The sequence below is a fragment of the Carcharhinus amblyrhynchos genome, chromosome 26 (assembly GCF_965287045.1).
Source record: "Carcharhinus amblyrhynchos chromosome 26, sCarAmb.v2.hapA, whole genome shotgun sequence".
Classification (NCBI taxonomy): domain Eukaryota; kingdom Metazoa; phylum Chordata; class Chondrichthyes; order Carcharhiniformes; family Carcharhinidae; genus Carcharhinus; species Carcharhinus amblyrhynchos.
Genome location: NC_137349.1, coordinates 32,697,443 through 32,719,983, shown reverse-complemented (window position 1 = coordinate 32,719,983; position 22,541 = coordinate 32,697,443). Strand labels below are relative to the sequence as shown.

The 22,541-nt window shown below is 45.1% G+C and overlaps 1 gene segment (V, D, J or C); it reads right to left on the bottom strand.

The window, feature by feature from the left end:
• Positions 1–7,026: 7,026 nt before the first annotated feature.
• LOC145358920 (Ig kappa chain V region S211-like) lies at positions 7,027–21,326 on the bottom strand. The segment is given in 5 exon segments: positions 7,027–7,765; positions 9,622–9,753; positions 16,874–16,876; positions 20,340–20,684; positions 21,320–21,326. Coding segments are annotated over 5 exon segments (585 nt in total).
• Positions 21,327–22,541: the final 1,215 nt, after the last annotated feature.

The window sequence follows — 22,541 nt, the reverse complement described above, 5'->3', positions numbered from 1 at the left end:
CCCTCCTAACTCAATAATCCCTAGCCACTATTCTTTACACCCCTCCAGCACTCTGAATAATCCCCTCCTATATCTTTCAGCATCCCTCTTATGTGTATCTACACCACGCTATCAGATTCTCCATCCAAACACATACTTTCACTTGATAAAGGCTTAGAGTTTTGACAAAGGGTCATCTGAACTCGAAACATTAGCTCTTTTCTCTCCTTACAGATGCTGCCAGACCCGCTGAGATTTTCCAGCGTTTTCTCTTTTGGTTTCAGATTCCAGCTTCCTCAATAATTTGCTTTTATCTTGCTTCACGCTCCTGCAGTATGAAAATGGATTCATTCAGGTGAATAAGACAAAAAGAAAAGGTGGAAGTAAGTAATCGCTAAGATCAAAACTCTCACTAAGCAGAATGGAACTAACATCCCAATAATCTGAGTGCCTACAGCCAGGTGACCTATTAAATTAGGACGGCACAGTGGCACAGTGGTTAGCACCGCTGCTTCACAGTGCCAGGGCACCGCGTTCTATTCCAGCCTCGGGTGACTGTCTCTGTGCACATTCTCCCCGTGTCTGCGTGGGTTTCCTCTGGGTATTCCGGTTTCCTCCCACATTCCAAAGATGTGCAGGCTGGGTTGATTGGCCATACTAAATTGACCCTAGTGTCAGGTGGGTTATGGGATAGGGCCCTGGGTGACACTGTTGTCAGTGCAGGCTCAATGGGCCAAATGGCCTCTTTCTGCACTGTAAGGATTCTATGAATTATGCTTCCAGTGAATCAAAGCCAATCTTAATGGGTTGACCAATGGATGTTGTTTGTGAAACACCCAGTTAAAACTGTGACTGGGGCCCTAATCACGTCATGGAAGTCCCATTTGTATGGATTGATTTAGATAGGCACTTCAGAGAGCAGCTAAGAACACAAGAACATAAGAAATAGGAGCAGGAGTAGGCCATCTAGCCCTTCAAGCCTGCCCCGCCATTCAATAAGATCCTGGCTGATCTGAAGTGGATCAGTTCCACTTTCCCACTTTCTCCCCATAACCCTTAATTCCCTTGTCTATCAGATACCTATCTACCCATGGCCTAAATATATTCAGCAAGGTAGCCTCCACCACGTCAATGGGCAGAGAATTCCAGAGACTCACCACCCTTTGAGTGAAGAAGTTCCTCCTCAACTCTGTTCTAAACTGCACCACCCCCCCCCCCCCCCGTTATTTTGAGGCTGTGCCCTCTAGTTCTGTTTTCCTTTCTAAGCGGGAAGAATCTCTCTACCTCTACCCTATCTATCCCTTTCATTATCTCGTAAGTCTCTATAAGATCCCCCCTCAGCCTTCTAAACTCTGACCCAGTCTATTCAATCTATCTTCATAAGTTAAGTAGGTGGCCAGCTCCCTTCTACAGGATGTGCCCAAACAGGACGTTCCAACCAGCACTACCCTCCCCACTCCTCCCACCTACTCCAATTAGAAGCAAAGATTAAAATCTATTGCGTCCTATTTCGCATAGTGGCTAATCAGCTAAAAATTCTCCAGCCGCACCCCCCATATTGTTTTACTGCTACTGATCATCTGATTATCACTGCACAGTTTGTAGTTTATTGAACTCGTGGCACAGAAATGAATTCAACATATGTTGTGTGATGGTGTGTTACATTTCACTCAGGAAATCCAAGTTGCTGTGGCAACATGTTGTAGAATCTCTGGATAGTGATTGAACATCCAACATAGCTGACCGGGAATCTCTCCCACTCTTACCACTTGCCTTTAGAGTGTGTTGAAAGAATTTATAGGCTGACACTCGACCTTGTTTGCCTGCTTTATGAACATCCCTTCCTCAGCCATCAAGTCCTGGAGTGGGATTTGAACCCGGAGCTTCTGATTCAGAGGCAGGTGGGGCTACCCACTGTGCTATAAACCCACCTACTACAGTGCCTGACTTCAATTGGCAATATAGTTCCAATTAAGTAGTGTCACAATTCAGCGGCCATCAAGAAGAGACTGGGTCAGTTTGAACCCAGGTTCCAGAGGTGAAAGATTGTTAACTAACCCAGTAGTTCCCAGTTTTTTTATATGCCATGGCACACCTCTATGCTGTAAAAAGAATCTGAGGCACACCTGTTATTTTCTCTGATCTTCGTCCCTCACTGGAAATTCATTTTTAACTTCTCCCTGTCCCCTCAACTGTTTTTATTTCCACCTCTCTCTGTCTCTCTCGCTTCTCCCAGGGTTTTTTGTGCCTTCTTGAGTTTTTGCTTTTTTTCCTGTGGGCGCATGGATCTTCGCCTTCATCTCCAAGTCCCGTTGACCATAAGCATGGGCCTGACTACTGTTTTAAACATTTAAACCACGCGCATGCGGCTTTTTCCCAAATGTGCTGGAGACCCAAGATTCCTCGGGTCTTGGAGATGCGACCGCAGAGCAGAAGATGAAGCTTAGTTTTAGTTTAATTGAATTGAATCATTTTGAAGTTCTTTTTGTGGCACATTTCAGAGGGTCTTCACGGCACATCAGTGTGCCAAGGCTGGTTGGAAATCAACCAACAACCACTTTCGCTACTTCTTTCCAGTTCTGTGATACAGGTTTGTGTTTGAATCTGGAGAAAACATTGCCTGTGATTCTGAGCACAGCCCTCTCACGGATGGACTGGGCCTGGTCATGTTTTGTGTTGTATTATTGATATGATTTTTTGACATAGGATCATAGAATCCTTACAGTGCAGAAGGGGGCCATCGGGTCTGCACCGACAACAACCCCTATTCCCATAAACTCTCATATTTACCCCGCTGATTCCTCTAACCTATGCGTCCCACAACACCAAGTGAGAATTTAGCGAGGCCAATGCACCTAACCTGCGCATGTATGGATTCTGGTAGAAAACCAAAGTACCTGGAGGAAACCCACGCAGACATGGAGAGGATGTGCAGACTTCACATAGACAGTGACCCAAGCCAGGAATCGAACCCAGATCTCTGGAGCAGTGAGGCAGCAGTGCTAACCATCGTGCCACCCAAATTTGTGATTACAAAGGAAATGCAGCAAGGTGATGATAAATATAAAGACATTCATTCTTGTTCTGTATGATATGCGCATCCAATGTCCTGATATTTTTTTTTAAACTTTGAAACATTTATTGGGAGGTGTCTTCAAAGGAAGTATCATCATTTTGCACAAAAAATACTGATTAAATCTGATCCGATATCATGGAAACAGTTATTTTTAAATCGAATAATATAATTTTTATTGTTAGTGTGGAATATTTTGTTTTTCTTGTAAGCAATGAACTATTAATACTGAAAACTTGTGTTTCAGATCTTGCCACATCTCCAGCCAAGCTGTTCCAGCACTGGCATCTACCCGGCAATGAGGAAAATTGCCCAGATATGTTCAAGTCACAATAAAAATGACAAATCCAACCAGCCAATAACAGCCTCATCAGTCAACTCTCAATCATTAGCAAAGTGATGGAATATGTCATCAACAGTGGTAACAAGCAGCACTTACTCAGTAATTACCTGTTCGCCGATGCTCAGTTTGCATTCCGTCGGCTCCTGACCTCATTACAGTCTTGGTCCAAACATGGACAAAAGAACTGAATGTTTGGAGTGAGGTGAGAGAGGCTGCCCTTGACATCAAGGCAACTTTTAACCTAGTGTGGCATCAAAGGGCCCTGGCAAAACTGGAGTCAATGAGAATGAGAGGGAAACTTCTCCACTGGTTGGTGTCATACCTGGTACAACAGAAGAGAGTTGTGGTGGTTGGAGGCCAATCATCTCAGCTCCAAGACATCACTGCAAGAGTACCTCAGGGTACTGTCAGATCTAACTATCTTTAGCTGCTTCATCTTCCATCCCTCATAAGGTCAGAAGTGGGAATGTTTGCCAATGATTGCACAATGTTCAGCACCATTCGTGACTCCTCAGATACTGAAGCAACCCCTACACATCAAGACCTGACCACATTCAGACCTGGGTTGATTAGTGGCAAGTATCATTCATGCCTTACAAGTGTCAGGTAATAAACATCTCCAACAAGAAAGAATCCAACCATCTCCCCTTGACATTCAATGGCATTGCCATTACTACATTCTTCACTACCAACATCCCGAGGGTTATTTTTTGTAATTGAAATGGACGAGTCATATAAATACTGTGGCTACAAGTGCAGGTCAGGCAGTGGGAATCCTGCAATGAATAACTCATTTCCTCACTCCCCAAACCTGGCCACCATCTAAAAAGCACAAGTCAGGAGGGTGATGGAATACATTCATTCATTCACAGAGAAGGAAAGCAGAGGGCGCAGAATGTAGTGTTACAGTCACAGCTAGGGTGTAGAGATAGATCAACTTAATATAAGGGAGATCCATTCAAAAGTCTGATGGCAGCAGGGAAGAAGCTGATCTTGAGTCGGTTGGTACATGACGTCAGACTTCTATAACTTTTTCCCAAAGGAAGAAGGTGGAAGAGAGTATGTCTGGGGTGCGTGGGGTCCTTGATTATGCTGGCTGCTTTTCCGAGACAGTTGGAAGTGTAGACAGAGTCGGAGAATGGGAGCTGGTTTGCGTGATAACAGCACCTTCCAAATCTGTGACCCCTATTACCGAGAAGGAAAAGGGAAACAAATGCGGCAGGTTCCTCTCCATGCCACACACCATTCAGAGCTGGAAATACAGTCATTCCTTCATTTTTGCTGGATCAAAATCCCAGATACCCCTTCCTAACAGCACTGTGGGTGTACCTACCGCAATTCTAGAATCTCATCACCACCTTCTCAAGGACAATTAGGAATGGTCAATAAATGTTGGTCGAGACAGTGATACCCACATCACATTAAATAATGTTTTAAAAGCATCATTATAAATGGTCCCAGAGTACGTTTGACATAGACTGCTGAAAACAAGGAACTTTCAGACATTTATTAATTAAGTACAATGATGTACAGGAATGAAAAAGAATGAGAGTCCTTCCAGAACCATCTTTCTCTGAGGTCTGGTCTTGCATAATCTGACATTACTGATGATGTACATTAATAATTAGCATAATAAGTATTAACCCTTTATACCATATCTCACTCCAAGTCTTTAACACTACCGTTAACATTTTTGCATTATCCGTCTTCCTCCTCCCTCCAGCTCTCCCACCGTGACTCTTGATATTAGTTTTTTTTATTCCGTCTGAAACATGGGCATTGCTGTCAGGTTAACGTTTGTTGCCCTTCCCAGTTGCCTGAAGGCAGTTGAGAGTCAACCACATTGCTGAGGCTCTGGAGTCACAAGTAGGCCAGAACGTGTTGGGACGGCAGATTTCCTTCCCTAAAGGAAACCAGATGAGTTTTTCCGACAATTGGCAATGGTTTCACAGTCATCAGGAGATTCTTAAATCTTAAATAAAATATTTTATATTGAATTCAAATTCCACCATCTGCTGTGGCGGGATTCAAAGCCGGGTCCCCAGAATAGTAGCTGGATTAATAGTCTAGCAATAATATCCTTAGATTATCGCCTCCGACCATGTTCTTGTCTCTCTTGAAGGACGAGTTGGCTGTATGTTGTTTATTATCTCCCTGGAATGTCGGTAAGTCAGTCGGCTTCCAGTTTAATGTGGAAAGTTGAGGACTGGATGTTCTCTTCTTCTTCCTATGCTTTTCTACCTTTTGCCGGTATGGTACCAGCTGCTCCTTCTGGAAAGAACTTGTCAGCTCCTCCTGCTGTTTGACCAGTCATGGTAAGTCTGCAATCCAGCAAGTCCACCGTGTGGCAAAATTGTCTGTTGCTTAAACGCATTCAATAATTCCTGGCCCTGGGATCAGCTGCTGTGTAACTCCAATGTTGCATTCACAACTGAACCAGATCGATAAAAAGAGAAAGGAAAATTATTCTCATGCAGAGTTGATGGGTTTTTTAAAATTTGTTGGCATTTATTTGTTGCGCACATCCTTCCCTTACAGCAGTGCGTTTCTTCCCTTCACCAGACTTTGACATGTCAAAACTTTTGCAATAAAATCGACATCTGGAATTAAGCTGGATTCCACCTCTGTTTCTGTTGCTATGTAGCGTTCCACCCAGTCAGAGTGTCGTTCTTTTTATCTTCGTACATGTGCGAGATCAGTGGATGCTATTGGGCTGTTGCTTTTGTTTCAGTTTTGAGATCAGGTTTCTCTGAGTGGAATTTATTTCCTGCAACTGTTTCGCTGGGCTTTCCAGAAGCTTCTTTGCCTGGTTGTCTGTAGGCAAGTTAGCTCTTGCCTTGGGTTGTTCTATGTCACTGCTTTCCTCGCCAGACCGGTGAAGCCAAATCATCTTCGACAAAGACCTTCAGCTCCCCTCTACATGTTTCATCCATCCTCTCTTCAATGAGGTGTCTGAGTTTGCTGACCTGTTCTTTATTAGGCTGCCATGCTTATGCCCGCTGTCTCATGCAGTCTTATGCCCGCTGAATGTGCAGTGCCAGCTTTGCCAGTGTGCTGTGTGGTCAGCCCATTCTATCTGGTCAAAACATTCGGGAAGAAGTAGGATATATTCCCTCTTTGTCTGATACTTTTATTTAGGATGTATTGACACTTTTCCCTCTGATTTGTTGTTGCAGTTCTTCCCTGGCTGCTTTGCATTTGACGGCTTCCACTTTCCCGCCACTTGTTCCCTTCACTGACAATCCATGTTTTCCAGTAGGTTTATCATTGCCACCGTGAAGTAAATGGTCCCGGGCTGTCTTTAACATGGACCACTGAAAATAAGGACACTAGGAACTTCCACATATTTATTATGTACAACTATTTTTAGGGATGGGGAACCACCAGGATCCATCCAGAACATGGTGGCACAATGGTTAGCACTGTTGCCTCAGGGACCTGAGTTCAATTCTGGCCTTGGGTCACTGTCTGTGTGGAGTCAAACATTCTCCCTGTGTCTGTATGGGTTTCCTCTGGGTGCCCTAGTTTCCTCCCACACTCCAAAAATGTGCAGGTTAGGTTGATTGGCCATGATAAATTGCCCCTAAGTGTCAGGGGGATTAGCAAGGTAAATATGTGTTATTACGGGGATAGGGCCTGGGTGACATTGTGGTTGGTGCAGGCTTGATGGGCCAAATGGCCCCCTTCTGCACTGTCGGGATTCTACGATCTCTCACTGAGCTCTGGTCATAAGTGATCAGACATCACTGATGTTATATATTCGCCATTAGCTTAATCACCATTGCCGTTTATATTACAAGGAGTTGTTTTCTTCCACTTGGCAAGGGCCTGGGATGAAGGTTTGCAGTAAGCAGTTCTGCATGCAGAGTATCGTTGCCACTGAACACTGTTTACCAACTCCAAGATGGAGCATTCCTGACAGCAAGCTTTGTGTTAGGCTTTGTATGCAGTTGTAGGCCGTAGCTAAACAATTTGAGTCCGCACTTTAACCCTGCTCAATTTAGTCCCGTATGTGAAGAATTGATTGTCCGCTTGTCAGTAGAGGCCACACAGAAACCAGGTTCTCTGAGAGTTAAAATTTACAAAATCATTCATGTCACCATGGATTTTTGCTCACATTTGTAGGGTGAGTCAGCCTCCATGAGCAGAATTGAAGTCCAACTGTCTTCCAATACCTTAAATATCTCAGACCATGTCAACCTGATCAGTCAAACTTCAGTCATTTCAATGCAGCATTTAAATCTGTGGCCAACTGTCTTTGGATATCCACAACTACTTGAGATAATATATTTCACATTTCAGTTGATCTGTCGGCTGATAGTTCCGATGAACTTTATTTCTGTATTTTATATTAACGTACACAGGCTCACCTGTAAAAAGAAGAAAGGCAGCAATCATTTTCATACTCGCTTAAAATATAATTCAGCTTCTTCCCGCCAGGCTATACAAGATTGGTTATATTATATAAGATTGGTTATATCATACAGGAGGAAGCCTTGTGGCGCAGTGGGTAGCATCCCTGCCTCTGAGCCAGTAGCTCCAGGGCTCAGTCCCACCAGGACTTGATGGTCAAGGAAGGTGCAATCATAATGCACACAAACAGGTTGAGTATCAATCTGAAAATCCTTCCAAACATGCCAATGGCTGGAAGTGAGAGTGGGAGTAACTCCCGGTCAACCACGCTTGATGTGGATGTCAAGGAATTCTATTATTTAGGGTTTTCCCCTCAATCCAATTCAATCAAAGAACCATAGAATCCCTATAGTGTAGAAGAGGCCATTTGGCCCATTGAGTTTGCATTCACCCTCCAAAAGAGCACCCTACGTCGGTCCAATTCCTCTGCCCTATCCCTGTGCATTGATCCATCCAATCTGCACATCTTGGGACACTAAGAGTCAACTTAGCATGGCCAATCCATCTAACCTGCACATCTTTGGACTGTGGGGGGAAACTGGATCACACGGAGGTAACCCACACACCCATGGGAAGCACATGAAGACTCCACACAGACAGTTTACCAAGGCCGGGATTGAATCCGGCTCCCTGGCACTATGAAGCAGCAGCGTTAACCTCTGTGCCACCATGCCGATGTCACATCTCCATCAAGCAGGTTGTTCAGACAGGGCTGTCCTCTTCTGAGTGCCTGCTAGCTTAAGTTTACTAAGTTATTACTGTAGAACTACATCTCCTTAACTTTAAAAATAGAGGCACAGAGTATAAGCAAGAAAGCTATGCTAATCCTTTATAAAACACTGATTAGGTTCCAGCTAGAATAATGTGGCCTATTCTAGGTAATGCACTTTAGGAAAGATGTCAAGGCCTGAGGGAGAGTGCAGAGGAGACTTACTGGAATGGTAACAGGAATGAAATACAACACTTAGTTGGAGAGACGAGAGAAATGGGTTGTTCTCCTTGAAGCAACGAAGCTTCGGGAAAGGTTAATCTAAGAATTATGGATGGATTCGATACAGTGGCCGAAATTTTCCAGTCGTTCCTGACAGTTGGATCTTTTTGTCCTGCTGACGGCAAACCCCTGCCGCAGGTTACCCGGCAGCGAGGGGTCCAGAAGATCCCACCACCAGCCAATGCTGCTGTAGGAGGAGAGGGGCAAAGGATGCCACCCAGGGTAAATTAGGAGAAACTGTTTCCAGTGGCCAGATTTAAGGTGATCGATTGGCAAAATCACCAGAGGTAAAATGGAGAATAATAAATTAGTGTTATAGTGATTGGAATGCACTGTCTGATAAAGTAGATTCAATAATAACTTTCAAATGGAAATTGGTTAAGACTTGAATTACAATGATTGGAAGACTATGGGGAAACAGTAGGTATTTAGACAGATGTTTCATAAAGTTGTCATAGGGTGGATGGACTGAATGGCCTCCATCTATGCTGTATCATTCTACGGTCCCTCAAATAGATTCCTGTTAAGCGATTCAACGTATTTTCATATGAATTAATCTCTGAATCAAGCATGTCACCCTTTCTGTATATGGGCACCATGATGGTCTTTTTCCAATCTACTGACACTCTTTTAATGATCGCCAGCGTCTCACAAATCTCCTGTCAACTTTCTTTCGCGACCCTGAAATAGATGCCGTCATTTCTGTCGATTTGTTTGCGTTGAGCTTTGTTAGCTTTTCTAAAGCATCCTTTGTATTAGCATCAATGTCATCTGTTTACTTTTGGCCATCTCCGTTTTAGCACAACCCCATTTCCTCCTTACCTCTCTTCATTAATCTTCGAGCCAAAAAGAAAGTGGTGACTGACACAATCAATGTGATCGACGTTATACAGCTGATCAGGATCCATCTTGTTGAATCTGTTAAGTAGGATGAAATGATCAGGTCACCATTCACTTTTATCATTTATCAATGAACTTATTGGATGTTTCTACATGACAGCACAACGTTATAATGTAGCCGATTCTTCTGAAACATGAATTCAGGTGGGGCGAAAAGCATACATGTGATTCACAAGATATCACAATTTTATGAGATAAATTGGATGGGCCAAAGCAATGCCCATCATTGCTTATATATATGATATCATATCGTATAGAATCATAGAATCCTACAATGCAGAAGGAGGCCATTTGGCCCTTCAAGTCTGCACTGACAACAGCCACACCCAGGCCATATTTCCATAGCCTCATGCAGTTACCCTAGCTAGTCCCCCTGACACTAAGGGGCAATTTAGTGTGGGAGGAACCCACATAGACACAGGGAGAATGTGCAAACTCCACACAGACAGTGACCCAAGCCGTGAATTGAACACAGGTCCCTAGCGCTGTGAGGCAGCGCTATGCCACTATGCCAACATGCATGTATATATTATATATAAGTACATACTTTTTTTTAATTCATTTTTAACAGGATGCTGGCCTAGCATTTATTGCCCATCTATAACTACCTTCCATTTCAGAGGGCAGTTGGGAGTCATCCACATTGCTGTGGCTCTGGAGTCACAGCAATGTGACTGGCTTGTTCTGGAGAGACGGAGTTTGAGGGGCGAACTAGTGGAGGTTTATAGGATTGTGTAGGGCATGGATAGGGTGAATGGTTGGAGGCTTTTTCATAGGTGAGAAATGACAAACACAAGGGGTCACAAGTTCAAGGTAAGGGGGGGCAAGGTTCAATACGGATATGCGGGGAATGTATTTTACACAGAGGGTGGTGGCGGCCTGCAATGCACTACCAAGGTAAGCCAGACCAGGTAAAGACAGCAGATCTCCTATCCTAAAGGGCATTAGTGAACCAGATGGGTTTTTACGACAATCAACAATGGTTTCATGATCATCAGTAGACTTCTAATTCCAGATTTTTATTGAATTCAAATGTCACTATCTGGCATGCTGGGATTTGAACCTGGGTCCCCAGAGCATTACCCTGGGTCTCTGGATTGCTAGTCCAGTGATATTTCCACTGTGCCACTGCCCCCCCATTTCGGTCATTTACTCTGATCTTTTCAATCATATCATACTGGGAAGTAGTTCCACGAGCTATATTTTAGAACATCTCTGTCGTATTCAGTATGTCTGCGCCTCAAAACCAAAATAATTCAATCACTTGAGTCTATGGGCTGCTTGCATCTGACAAATCACTGCAATTTACATATATATACACGCACATACATATACAACAAATATATTGTTAGAAACAACATATGACTTTAAGTTTAATTTATATTTGCAATTGCGCATTAAGAAAGGTGGAACATGGATCCAATTATTTTTCTTTTGTGTGAGCTTAGTGCCGGGAAGTCTGGGGGCCCTGTTTGTACAAATGCGTTGTTAATGAGGTTTCACAATCTAAGAACTTAAGAAATAGGAGCAGGAGTAGGCCATCTAGCCCCTCGAGCCTGCCCCGCCATTCAATAAGATCATGGCTGATCTGTCGTGGCTCAGTTCCACATTCCCGCCCTCTCCCCATAACCCTTAATCCCCTTGCCTATCAAAAACCTATCAACCCGCGTCTTAAAAATATGGAGCAAGGCAGCCTCCACCACTTCAACGGGCAGAGAATTCCAGAGATTCACCACCCTTTGAGTGAAGAAGTTCCTCCTCAACTCTGTTCTAAACCACACCCCCCCTTATCTTGAGGCTGTGCCCTCTATTCCTACTGAAGTGAAGGGATGGGTTACAAAGGGATTAGTAGTGCAGTGAATTTAAAGGAAATGGGCCTTAATTTTTCAGATAGCAGGGACTAGATCCCTCACCCCCTCAAAATCCAATGGGGGGGAGCATAAACTTCTTAAGTAGAACAAACTGTGTTGTTGCCTCATAACAGAGATCCATGGTCACACAGAGACAAATAGAAAGACAGAAGGACAGGTTAGTCAATGTATGTATATGCCAGAGAAAGTGAACGCAGGGGTTCAAAACTCTCTAGTGAGAAATTCAGCCAGACTGTAGGGAAGCTGAGTTTAGAAAATGCATGTGTTTGCTCTGAAGTTGAATCATTAGTGAGTTTAGACTGCAGTTCTTGGGAAAGATACCAAATTTTTGGGAAAAAATAATCTAATGAATGCTTCAAAATTTGCTGGAAGTAAAACCATTTGCAATTGAGCAAGCCTAAGGAAGAAGCCTTAGTGGTGAGATAGTAGTAAATCTTTACTGGGGTTTTGTGTCTGTAAGGAATCTCTACACTGCAGAAGGAGGCCATTTGGCCCATTGAGTCTGCATTGATCTCCAAAAGAGCATCTTATCCAGTTCCAACACCCTGGTCCATCCCCGTAACACTGTGCATTTACATTGGTTAATTCATCTAACCTGCACATCTTTGAACTGTGGGAAGAACTGGGGCACCCGGAGGAAAGCCATGCGAACATGGAGAAAATGTCAAAGGCTGGAATCGAACCTAGAATCCTGGCACCGGGAAGTTGCAGTGCTAACCACCGTGCCGTATCGAATAGAACAAAGAACAATACAGCACAGGAACAGGCCCTTCAGACCTCCAAGCCTGCACCAATCATGTTTTCCTAACTAGACCATCCATTTGTATCCCTCTATTCCCAGTCTGTTCATGTGGCTATCTGGATAAGTCTTAAATGATCCTAGCATGTCTGCCTCAACCACCTTGCTAGGTGGTGCATTCCAGGCTGCCACCACCCTCTGTGTAAAATACATTCCCCACATATCCGTATTGAACCTTGCCCCCCTTACCTTGAACTTGTGACCCCTTGTGTTTGTCATTTCTCACCAATGAAAAAGCCTCCAACCGTTCACCCTATCCATGCCCTACACAATCCTATAAACCCCCACTAGTTCGCCCCTCAAACTCCGTCTCTCCAGAACAAACCCAGTCCACTCAATCTCACCTCATAGCCAATACTCTCATACCAGATAACATCCTGGTAAACCTCCTCTGCTCTCTCTCCAAAGCCTCCATGTCCCTCCGGTAGTGTGGCGACCAGAACTAGATGCAGCATTCCAGATGTGGCCCAACCAACACTCCACACAACTGCAACATCACATGCCAACTTTTATACTCCATTCCCCCTCCAATAAAGGCAAGCATGCCACACACTTCCTTCACTACCCTCCCTACCTGTGCCATCACCCCTAAGGATCTGTGAACTTGCACACCCAGATCCCTCCACGTGTCCATCCTCCGGATGGTTCTGCCATTTACTGTATAGCACCTCCTGCATTAGATCTACCAAAATGCATCACTTCACACTTATCTGGATCAAATTCCATCTGCCATTTCTCTGCCCAATTTTCCAGCCTATTTATATTCTGTATTCTCTCACAATGTTCATCACTATCCGCAACTCCAGCAATCTTTGTGTCGTCTGCAAACTTACTAATCAGACCAGCCACATCTTCCTCCAAATCATCCATATATTTCACAAACTGCAGAGGTCCCAGTACAGAGCTCTGCAGAACACCACCAGTCACAGGTCTCCAATCACAGAGTGAGTTTGAATAAATGTCTGATGCCTGTATTGAAGTCTTTCTAACCTTTTTTGTCCGGTGAACAATAGTTCATTTATCCTGTTTAATAAACATTTTAGTCATTGTGTCAAGGTACTCTTGTGAATGTGTTTAGTAACTGACTTCCATGTTTTCTAAAGAAAATCTAAATTAGGATCTTATCAAGCCAGGTTTCACACTGGGATTAAGCCAAGTTTCACAGTGGGATCTGATTTGCCCAGTATTAACATCATCTGAGATCGTAACAGTATGTATATTAATATTATGTATATACCACAACTGCTTATTACCATTGTGGATATTTGTTAGTACCTCAGATCATAAAGTTCACTACCCATTCATATTACAATATCTAATGTTACTCCATGTCCCAATGCACAAAGCAGGATCTATAAATAAAATATTACGCATTGGCCATTTTGATGAGATATTTTCATTCTACAGCTGGCTGAATTAAATATTCACCATTTATGCTGGTTTAAGTATTTGAAAAATGCAAAAGCAGCATTATTGAGGCTAAATCCTCCTTGGAAATTGTTCCTTCCCTTAGTAATGTGAAGCAAATTGTGTCTCTCTTTTTCCGAACAGGCTTGCATGCAATCCCTTCTCTGCCTCATTTCCTTTCACTCAATATCTTGCTAACCTCCACACAATTCCGGAATTTTCCTTGCCCTTCTCCAAACACAAATAGGAAAGAGGTGGTCGCTTTGTGACATGGAACCTCATCAACATGGGCCCGCACTTGATTTGATTTGATTTATTATTGTCACATGTATAAGTATACAGTGAAAAGCATTATTTCTTGCACATTATACAAACAAAGCATACCGTTCATAGAGAAGCAAAGGAGAGGGTGCAGAATGTGGTTTTATAGTCATAGCTAGGGTGTAGAGAATGATCAACTTAGTGCAAGGTAGATCCTTTCAAAAATCTGACTACAGCAGGGGAGAAACTCCTCTTGAGTCAGTTGGTACGTGACATCAGACTTTTGTATCTTTTTCCAGATGGAAGAAGGTGGAAGAGGGAATGTCCGGGGTGCGTGGAGTTCTTAATTATGCTGGAAAGGAGCCTCAAAAATCACCTCTGAAGAAATTATAGCCATTGCTCAGTTTTTAAGTTCTTTGTTATGGCAAAAGTTTGGCCTTAGCCAATTGTGAGTCATATATATATATATATATACAGCAAAAATTCTTTGAGCATGACGTACCATGTTGTTTCGGTTTCTTGATACTGTCCTGGTTATCTAAACACACAGATGTCGAGTTGGTACATAATTCTAAGTGCAAAGAGTAATTACACAGTGAATGAATCTGTTCTTCTGGGAGAAAGAAACATCTGAGAAATATTATCAGAATAGGTAATTGTCGGCTGCTGTGCACAGTGGAAGTGGCCCTGTCTTTCTGTACAATGTCAGACTCCCAAGCTGCAGCTTCTGTGTAATCTTCCATAGCAACAGCCCAGTTTCTCACAAGAAAGCATTCTGCGGTATTACGTAACAGGTGAGTCAAAGCTCAGGCCTGACTTAAAGCAGCTCAGAATCTAAAACAGGTCATCCTGGCCTGGATCAGAGTTTGAATCTGTGCAGGTAATTATGAGGGGTTACGGGAATAGGAACTAGACTCGATGGGCCGAATGGCCTCCTTCTGCACTGTAGGGATTCTTTGATTCTACGCGGTCTAATTTGGAGTCTAAACCCATGAAGACCCTGGGCTGACACAGACTTACAGGTTGGAGTTTCCTTTATTTATTTGTGGTTCGTGGGCACCACTGGCTGACCAGCATTTATTGCCCATCCCTGGTCGCCGTCAAACTCAAAGGCTTGCTAGACCGTTTCAGGAGGCAAAATGAGTGCCACCTACTCAACCATTGGCAGCATTCATATACCCAGTGCCATGCTGCCACATCAAATGTGGTAGAGGAAATCTTTGAGGCTTTCACTGCTCAGGAAGAACCCTATAGTTGGCAGAGCTCATGTCAAGGTCACTGGTCCGTTACACGCTGGTCCATCCCATCATGAGACCCACCAGTTATACAGTGAGTGCTCGAGGAGCGTGAGGCAGAGGGAAAGGAAGGAAAAAGGTAGCCCCACGCAACTTCTCCCTGGCCTGGTTGTCCAAGATCGATTCATCTGAGTGCGCAACAGCAGGTCTGTCATATGAGGACAGACTAAGATGATTAGGATTGTATGTATTAGAGTTTAGAAGAGTGAGAGGGGATTTGATAGAAAGTTATAAAATTCTAACAGAGTTAGATTCAGAAAGAATGTTCCTGACGGTGGGGAAGTCCAGGACTAGAGGGGCATAGTTTGAAGATAAGGGGTAAACCTTACAGGACTGAGATGAGGAGACATTTCTTCACCCAGAGGATGGTGAATGGATGGAATTCACCAGCACAGAAAGTAACTGAGGCTAAAAAGTTTCAAGAAGAAATTAGATCTAGTTCTTGGGGCTAGAGGGAGTAGGAAATTTTGCACGAGGCGTTTCACATCGGAGGGAAGTCTCATCACAATTTTCCCTACAGCCCCCTCCCCCACCAGTGGGAACCCAGGTGTTCAAATTTGGGAGCACCATTATAATAAATCAGAGCCTCTTGCTCAATCAGAAGCTGCCCCGCCAGCGTGATGCTGTCACTGGGGCCGGAAGGATTCAACACCATGGCAGCACAGTGGCACAATGGTTAGCACTGCTGCCTCACAGCACCAGCGACCCGGCTTCGATTCCCAGCTTGGGGTCACTGTCTGTGTGGAGTCTGCACTCTCTCTCTCTCTCTCTGTCTGCGGATGTTTCCTTCAGGTGCTCCGGTTTCCTCCCATAGTCCAAAGATATGTGGGTTAGGTTGATTGGCCATGCTTAAATTTACCCTTAGTGTCAGGGGTACTAGCGGGGTAAATGAATGGGGTAATAGGGATGGGATTGTGATTGGTGCAGACTGGATGGACTGAATGGCCTCCTTCTGCACTGTAGTGATTCTATGATCCCTGTCCACACTATGCAAAAAAGGGGAAACTTCCACCAAATGGGACACAAGATAGCAGGTAAAGGAAAAGGATGTTACAGCTTTTTCACTGTAACTGGGAGATATCACGTACCTGTGCTGCTGCCATTTGAACGTGTCAAATTTGCACTATTATCTGGAATAATAAATACATATGTTGTTAAACTTGTTACATTAACAAAATGAAGAGCTCTCAAACTAGACTATTCTCCATTTTAATGTTTTTCATAGTGAAGTACTTTGAACAAGGACTACAAGTTAAGTATATGGAGCCTGTGTGACAAGTTTCCAACTTGTACAGGCAGTTACCTGTTTTCCTTGTAATGAGAGCTGGACTGGATTCTGTCTATAGAATCCCTACAGTGTAGAAGGAGGCTATTCGGCTCATCGAGTCTGCACTGACAACAATCTCAGCCAAGCCCCATTCTCGTTACCAAAATGCGTTGGAGTCGGCTGGACTACCTGGAAGCTTTGAAGCTTACTTAGAGAATAGTCTTTGATTGTTAGACCCCATTCTCTCTACATTTACAGCTTTATTTCCATAAACCTACTTTACCATTTACACTGACAATTTACAATCATAGAAGGAGGTCATCTGGCCCATCAAGCCTGCACTGTCAACAATTCCATCCAGGCCTTATCCCTGTCACCCCACATAGAACCCCTGACACTCAGGGGCAATCTAGCACGGCTAATCAACCTAACCTGCATGTCTTTGGACTGTGGGAGGAAACTGGAGCACCGGGAGGAAACCCACACAGACACGGGGAGAACATGCAAACCCCACATAGGTCACCCAAGGTCGGAATTGAACCCAGGTCCCTGGCACTGTGAGGCAGCAATGCTAGTCACTGCGCCATATGCCACCCATAGGTTGGAGGTCTAAATCTAGGTTGAAGGCCATCTTATCCACGAGGTCAGTATTTCATAATATAAATTAGGGTCAATGTGATCTGCTGGACTAGTTTCAAATACCTAAGCAGATCTGAGAGGAATCTTTCCAGCTTTTTGCCTCCAAATTTCCCTGAGGGTTTTTGTTTAATCTACTGTTTTGCCTCTCCTAGGAGATTCCATGATGGGTCAGAGTGTTAGTACAACTACGCTCAGGCCCGATTTTACCATTGTGTCATGCCCATTTTTGGGTGCAAACACTTGGTAAACTTGGGCGTGAGGCAACTAGATGATCCGTACCCGCGTCCATGCAGATGCCCACTTTACCAAGGCCCGAAAATGGCTGCAATCCGAACCGTACCCAAAACGGGTGCGACGGCGATTTAAATGCATTTGCCCACATTTAAATTGAATTAATGGGCTGCCCGCCCAACTTGACCAACGTTTTCCCCTTTACCATCGCATTTGTGCGTCTGAATTCAGTGCGAAACAGACGTGCTCGGAAAGGTCTGTTTCGGGCACTCCGGCTTCTGACGAGGTAAGTTCAGAGCTCCCATCAGCTCTCTGACTCAGGTCGGGGGTAGCGGGTGGAGGGTGTGGGGTGGGGAGGGGGAAGCGGACTGGTGAGGGGGGGAGAAAGGGAGGCCCGATCGCTCTCTGGTGGGGGGGGGGGGGGAGGCAGGAGGGAGGCCCGATCATTCCCTGGTTGTGGGGGGAGAGGGAGGAGGGATGAAGGAAACCCAATCAATCTCTGGTGGGGGGAGGGAGGAGGGAGGCCAGATCGCTCTCTGGTGGAGGGCGGGGATAGGGGAGGGAGGCAGGTCAGGTGCATCCCTGGTGGAGGTGGGGGGGGGCGAAAGGGAGGCCCGATCGCTCTCTGGTGGAGGTGGGAAGGAAGAGGACCTGATCATTCTCTGATGGGGGGGCGTTAAACATAAGAACATAAGAAATAGGAGCAGGAGTAGGCCATCTAGCCCTTCGAGCCTGCCCCGCCATTCAATAAGATCATGGCTGATCTGTCGTGGCTCAGTTCCACTTTCCCGCCCTCTCCCCATAACCCTTAATCCCCTCTCTTATCAAAAACCCATCAACCCGCTTCTTAAAAATATTTAGCGAGGCAGCCTCCACCACTTCAACGGGCAGAGAATTCCAGAGATTCACCACCCTTTGAGTGAAGAAGTTCCTCCTCAACTCCGTTCTAAACCGCCTCCCCTTTATCTTGAGGCTGTGCCCCCTAGTCCTACTGTCTTTTTTGAGCGGGAAGAGTCTCTCCACCTCTATCCTATCCATCCCATTCATCATCTTATACGTCTCAATGAGATCTCCCCTCATTCTTCTAAACTCTAACGAGTACAAGCCTAGTTTATTCAGCCTCTCCTCATAGCTCAATCCCCTCAACTCCGGTATCAGCCTAGTAAACCTCCTCTGCACTCCCTCCAGGGCCAAAATATCCTTGCGCAGGTGCGGCGCCCAAAACTGCACACAGTACTCCAGCTGCGGCCTCACCAATGCCCTATACAGCTGCAGCAAGACCTCCCTACTTTTATATTCAATCCCCCTCGCTATGAAGGCCAGCATCCCATTCGCCTTCCTGACCACCTGCTGCACCTGCAAGCTGGGTTTTTGCGACTCATGCACAAGGACCCCGAGGTCCCTCTGCGCCGTCGCCTGCTGCAGTTTTTTGCCACGTAAGTAATAGTCCTTCCTACCATTCTTCCTACCAAAGTGGACCACCTCACACTTGCCAACATTAAATTCCATTTGCCATTTCCTGGCCCATTCGCCCAGCCTATCTAGATCCTTCTGCAGACTCTCCACACCCTCCGCACAATTTGCCTTTCCCCCAGTCTTGGTGTCATCAGCAAATTTCGACACCCTGCACTCGGTTCCCTCCTCCAGATCATCTATATAAATGGTAAATAGCTGAGGCCCCAGCACCGACCCCTGGGGCACCCCACTAGCCACCAACCGCCAATCCGAATAGCACCCATTGACCCCCACTCTCTGCCTCCTATTTGACAACCAATCCTCTATCCACGCTAACACCCTACCCCCAACTCCATGTCCCCTGACCTTCTGCAATAACCTCTTGTGAGGTACCTTGTCAAACGCCTTCTGAAAATCCAGAAAGACCACATCCACCGGCTCTCCTCTATCTACTGCCCTAGACACATCCTCATAGAACTCCAGTAAATTTGTCAGACACGACTTCCCTTTCATGAAACCGTGTTGCGTCTGCCCTATCAAGCAATTCCCTTCAAGATGCCTCGCAATTTCCTCCTTAATGACGGATTCTAACATTTTACCTACCACAGACGTTAAACTAACCGGCCTATAATTCCCCGCCTTTTGCCTGCCACCCTTCTTAAACAACGGCGTAACATTAGCCGTTTTCCAATCTTCCGGCACTTCCCCGGAATCCAGCGACGTCTGGAAAATAACCACCAAGGCATCCACTATCACCTCCGCCATTTCTTTCAGAACCCTCGGATGCATTCCATCCGGTCCTGGGGACTTGTCCACAATCAGCCCCTCCAGTCTGTCGAGTGTGAGGGAGGTCAGATAAATCTCTGGTGGTGGGGAGAGGCGGGGATGGGGGTGGGTGGGGGTAACCGCTGCCACTCTGCAGGCAATTGGTGGGGGGGAAGGGGGGGCAAAGGGTCACAATCGGTCTGGGTAGCGGGTTGGGGATGGTTGATAAGGTGGAAAGTTACGTTGCGGGGACGGGGTGATGTCTGTGGGGCCCATCGCTCCCGCTTTTCGCTCCTGAGCCGCTTTCTGCGTTTTATGTGACTCAGGAGCCGATGTGACAGGGGCGTGTTTTTTCACGTTTTTTTAACCACGCGTGCGCAGCTTAAAGCTCCGGTCGGATCTGCAGCATTTCGGGCGCGATAAGCCCTGCCCACAACACGACTCAGACTCACAACTTTTTTTCCAGGCTGAGTGTGTATGGGGGCGCACGAGAACAGGTTTCCAAGTTGGCATCTGAATTGTGCCCAGATTCAGCACTTAGAATCAAAATGGTAAAATCGGGCCCATTATAAATCACTGCTGGATGGGGACTATATTTGTACGTATGAATTTTGATAGTCAAAATACCGTCACTTACTAATAACACGTACCTTGGACATCCAGGCGAGTCCCATTCCCAAGTGCTCTGTGCACTGGCCCAGGAATCTCAACTAATACTTCACACACGTACACCCCACTGTCATTCAGGTTTACTCGGGAGATAGACAGAATGCTAACTGTATCATTGAGGAAGTGTTTCATCCTTGGGTGAACTTTGGTTGTGTTCCCTTTGGAAGTGAGCACTACTGTCTTTTGATCTTGGAAACTTTTACTCCACTCTATCCGCTGATCCAAACTCAAACCATTGATCCAACAATTCATTGTTGCCGAGTTTCCTTCCGTTGCAGATAGGTGAGGTGGAGACTGTGTTACTGTCAGAGTCACATTGCTCCCAGCTGTAAGGTAGAAATTGCAGGAGGGTTGAAAAGTTCACTTTTTGACTTACAATAAGAATGCTTAGATATCAACCCTAATCTTTTCAGTCGTTCACACAAACATACTGCACCTCAGCCATCTAAAAACCTTTCAAACAAAAGACCAGGTGAAATATTTTACAAGGTATTGGTTTGCAGAAGGAATGCTTGCCGGGACAGCTCCATGTTAATGTTCAAATTGTACCATGGGATCTTTCGCATTCACCTGAACAATGGGAATAAATGGAATTTTACCATCCCAACTGCCATTGGAGCAGGCAAGGGGCAGACTTTGGGAAAGTCCATTGACCTGGGATGGGATTTTATGGTTTCGGAATGAGCGAGACTGTAAAATCCTGCCCAGAATTTCTTTTAAGCAACTCATTCAAAGGACAGAGCCATTTGCAGTGAACCATTCCCTCCTTACGACACTGGACTCTTGGACTCAATTGATTATGAGCTTAAAGCTGGTATGAGACATGAATCAATAATTTTCTGACCCAGAGGGTATAGTTCTATCAACTAAACCAACCCTGACAGGCTTTGGTAACTTCAATCCCACTTACTCATTTTCCAATCTCACCTTCTCCAGTAATACACTCTGGGTGCGATCTTACCAGCCATTCATGCCACACTCCCTCTTCAGCGAGGTCAGAGATCTCTGTTCATTGTGGTGGGATGGGAAAATCCCGTCAGCATAAAACGATCGTAAGGTTACAGCCTCTGCCTCTCTAGTTGGCTCTCTAGATACAAATTAGCAACTGGCCACTACTGAGGTCTTGTGGCGCAGTGGGTTGTGTCCCTGCCTCTGAGCCAGAAGCTCCAGGTTCAAATCCCACTCCAGGATTTGACGGCCAAGCAAGGTGCATTCATAACATGGCCAAACAAGTTGGGTGTCAATCTGCAAATCCTTCCAGTGGCAGGTGGTAATAATGGGAGAGACTCTTGGTCAGCCACACTTGATGTGGAACGTTGTCCCCTCAAGCTATAAGCCTCTGGCAACAGACCAGCAGCTGGTTCTGGAAATAAACAGCAATGGCAACAGGTAAAAGTTTGCCGATTGTACCATTAGGTGCAGGATGAAAATTGAAATTGGATGGAACTGTCCACTCCTACTGACCAAACTGCAAAGATGTGTGGGTTAGGTGGATTGGCCATGCTAAATTGCCCCTTAGTATCAAGGAGACTAGTTAGGGTAAATGCATGGGGTTATGGAGATAGGGTCTGGGTGGGATTGTGGTCGGTGCAGACTCGATGGGCTGAATGGCTTCCTTCTGTACTGTAGGATTCTACATTCTATCAATTATCCAGTACAGAACATTCTGCTTTAGTAATTTATTTTTAAGGGGACGTCTTCCTACATTCAGTTAACCGATCAGAGTAATACTTGTCCTAGATTATTTTGCCGCACTTCTGCCAATAATACTTGGAATGCTGCGGGTATCATTGAATCTCTGGAATCTGACCTTATTCACAGCAAGGTAGATTTCAAAAGGCGAGATTTTAATTCCCTCATAACTCATCTGCTCAGAGTTAAAACTGGCCCAAAATTCGCCGAGGCATCATACCTAACAGAGGGAACATCCTGGTGGACTTGCACAGAACAAACTTAGGCCATGCTTATGTACTTTATACAGTTCTGTTCACCATGGTACAGGAAAGATGTGATTATACTAGAGGGGTTATAGAAGAGATCTACGAGGATATTGCCAGGTTTGGAGAATTGTAGCTATGGGGAAAGATTGGATAAGATGGTATTGTTTTCTTGGGGCAGAGTGCTTAGAAGAAGCAGGGTGGCAGGACGTGTAGTCAAGGTAACTGTGGGGAGTTGATGGTCTT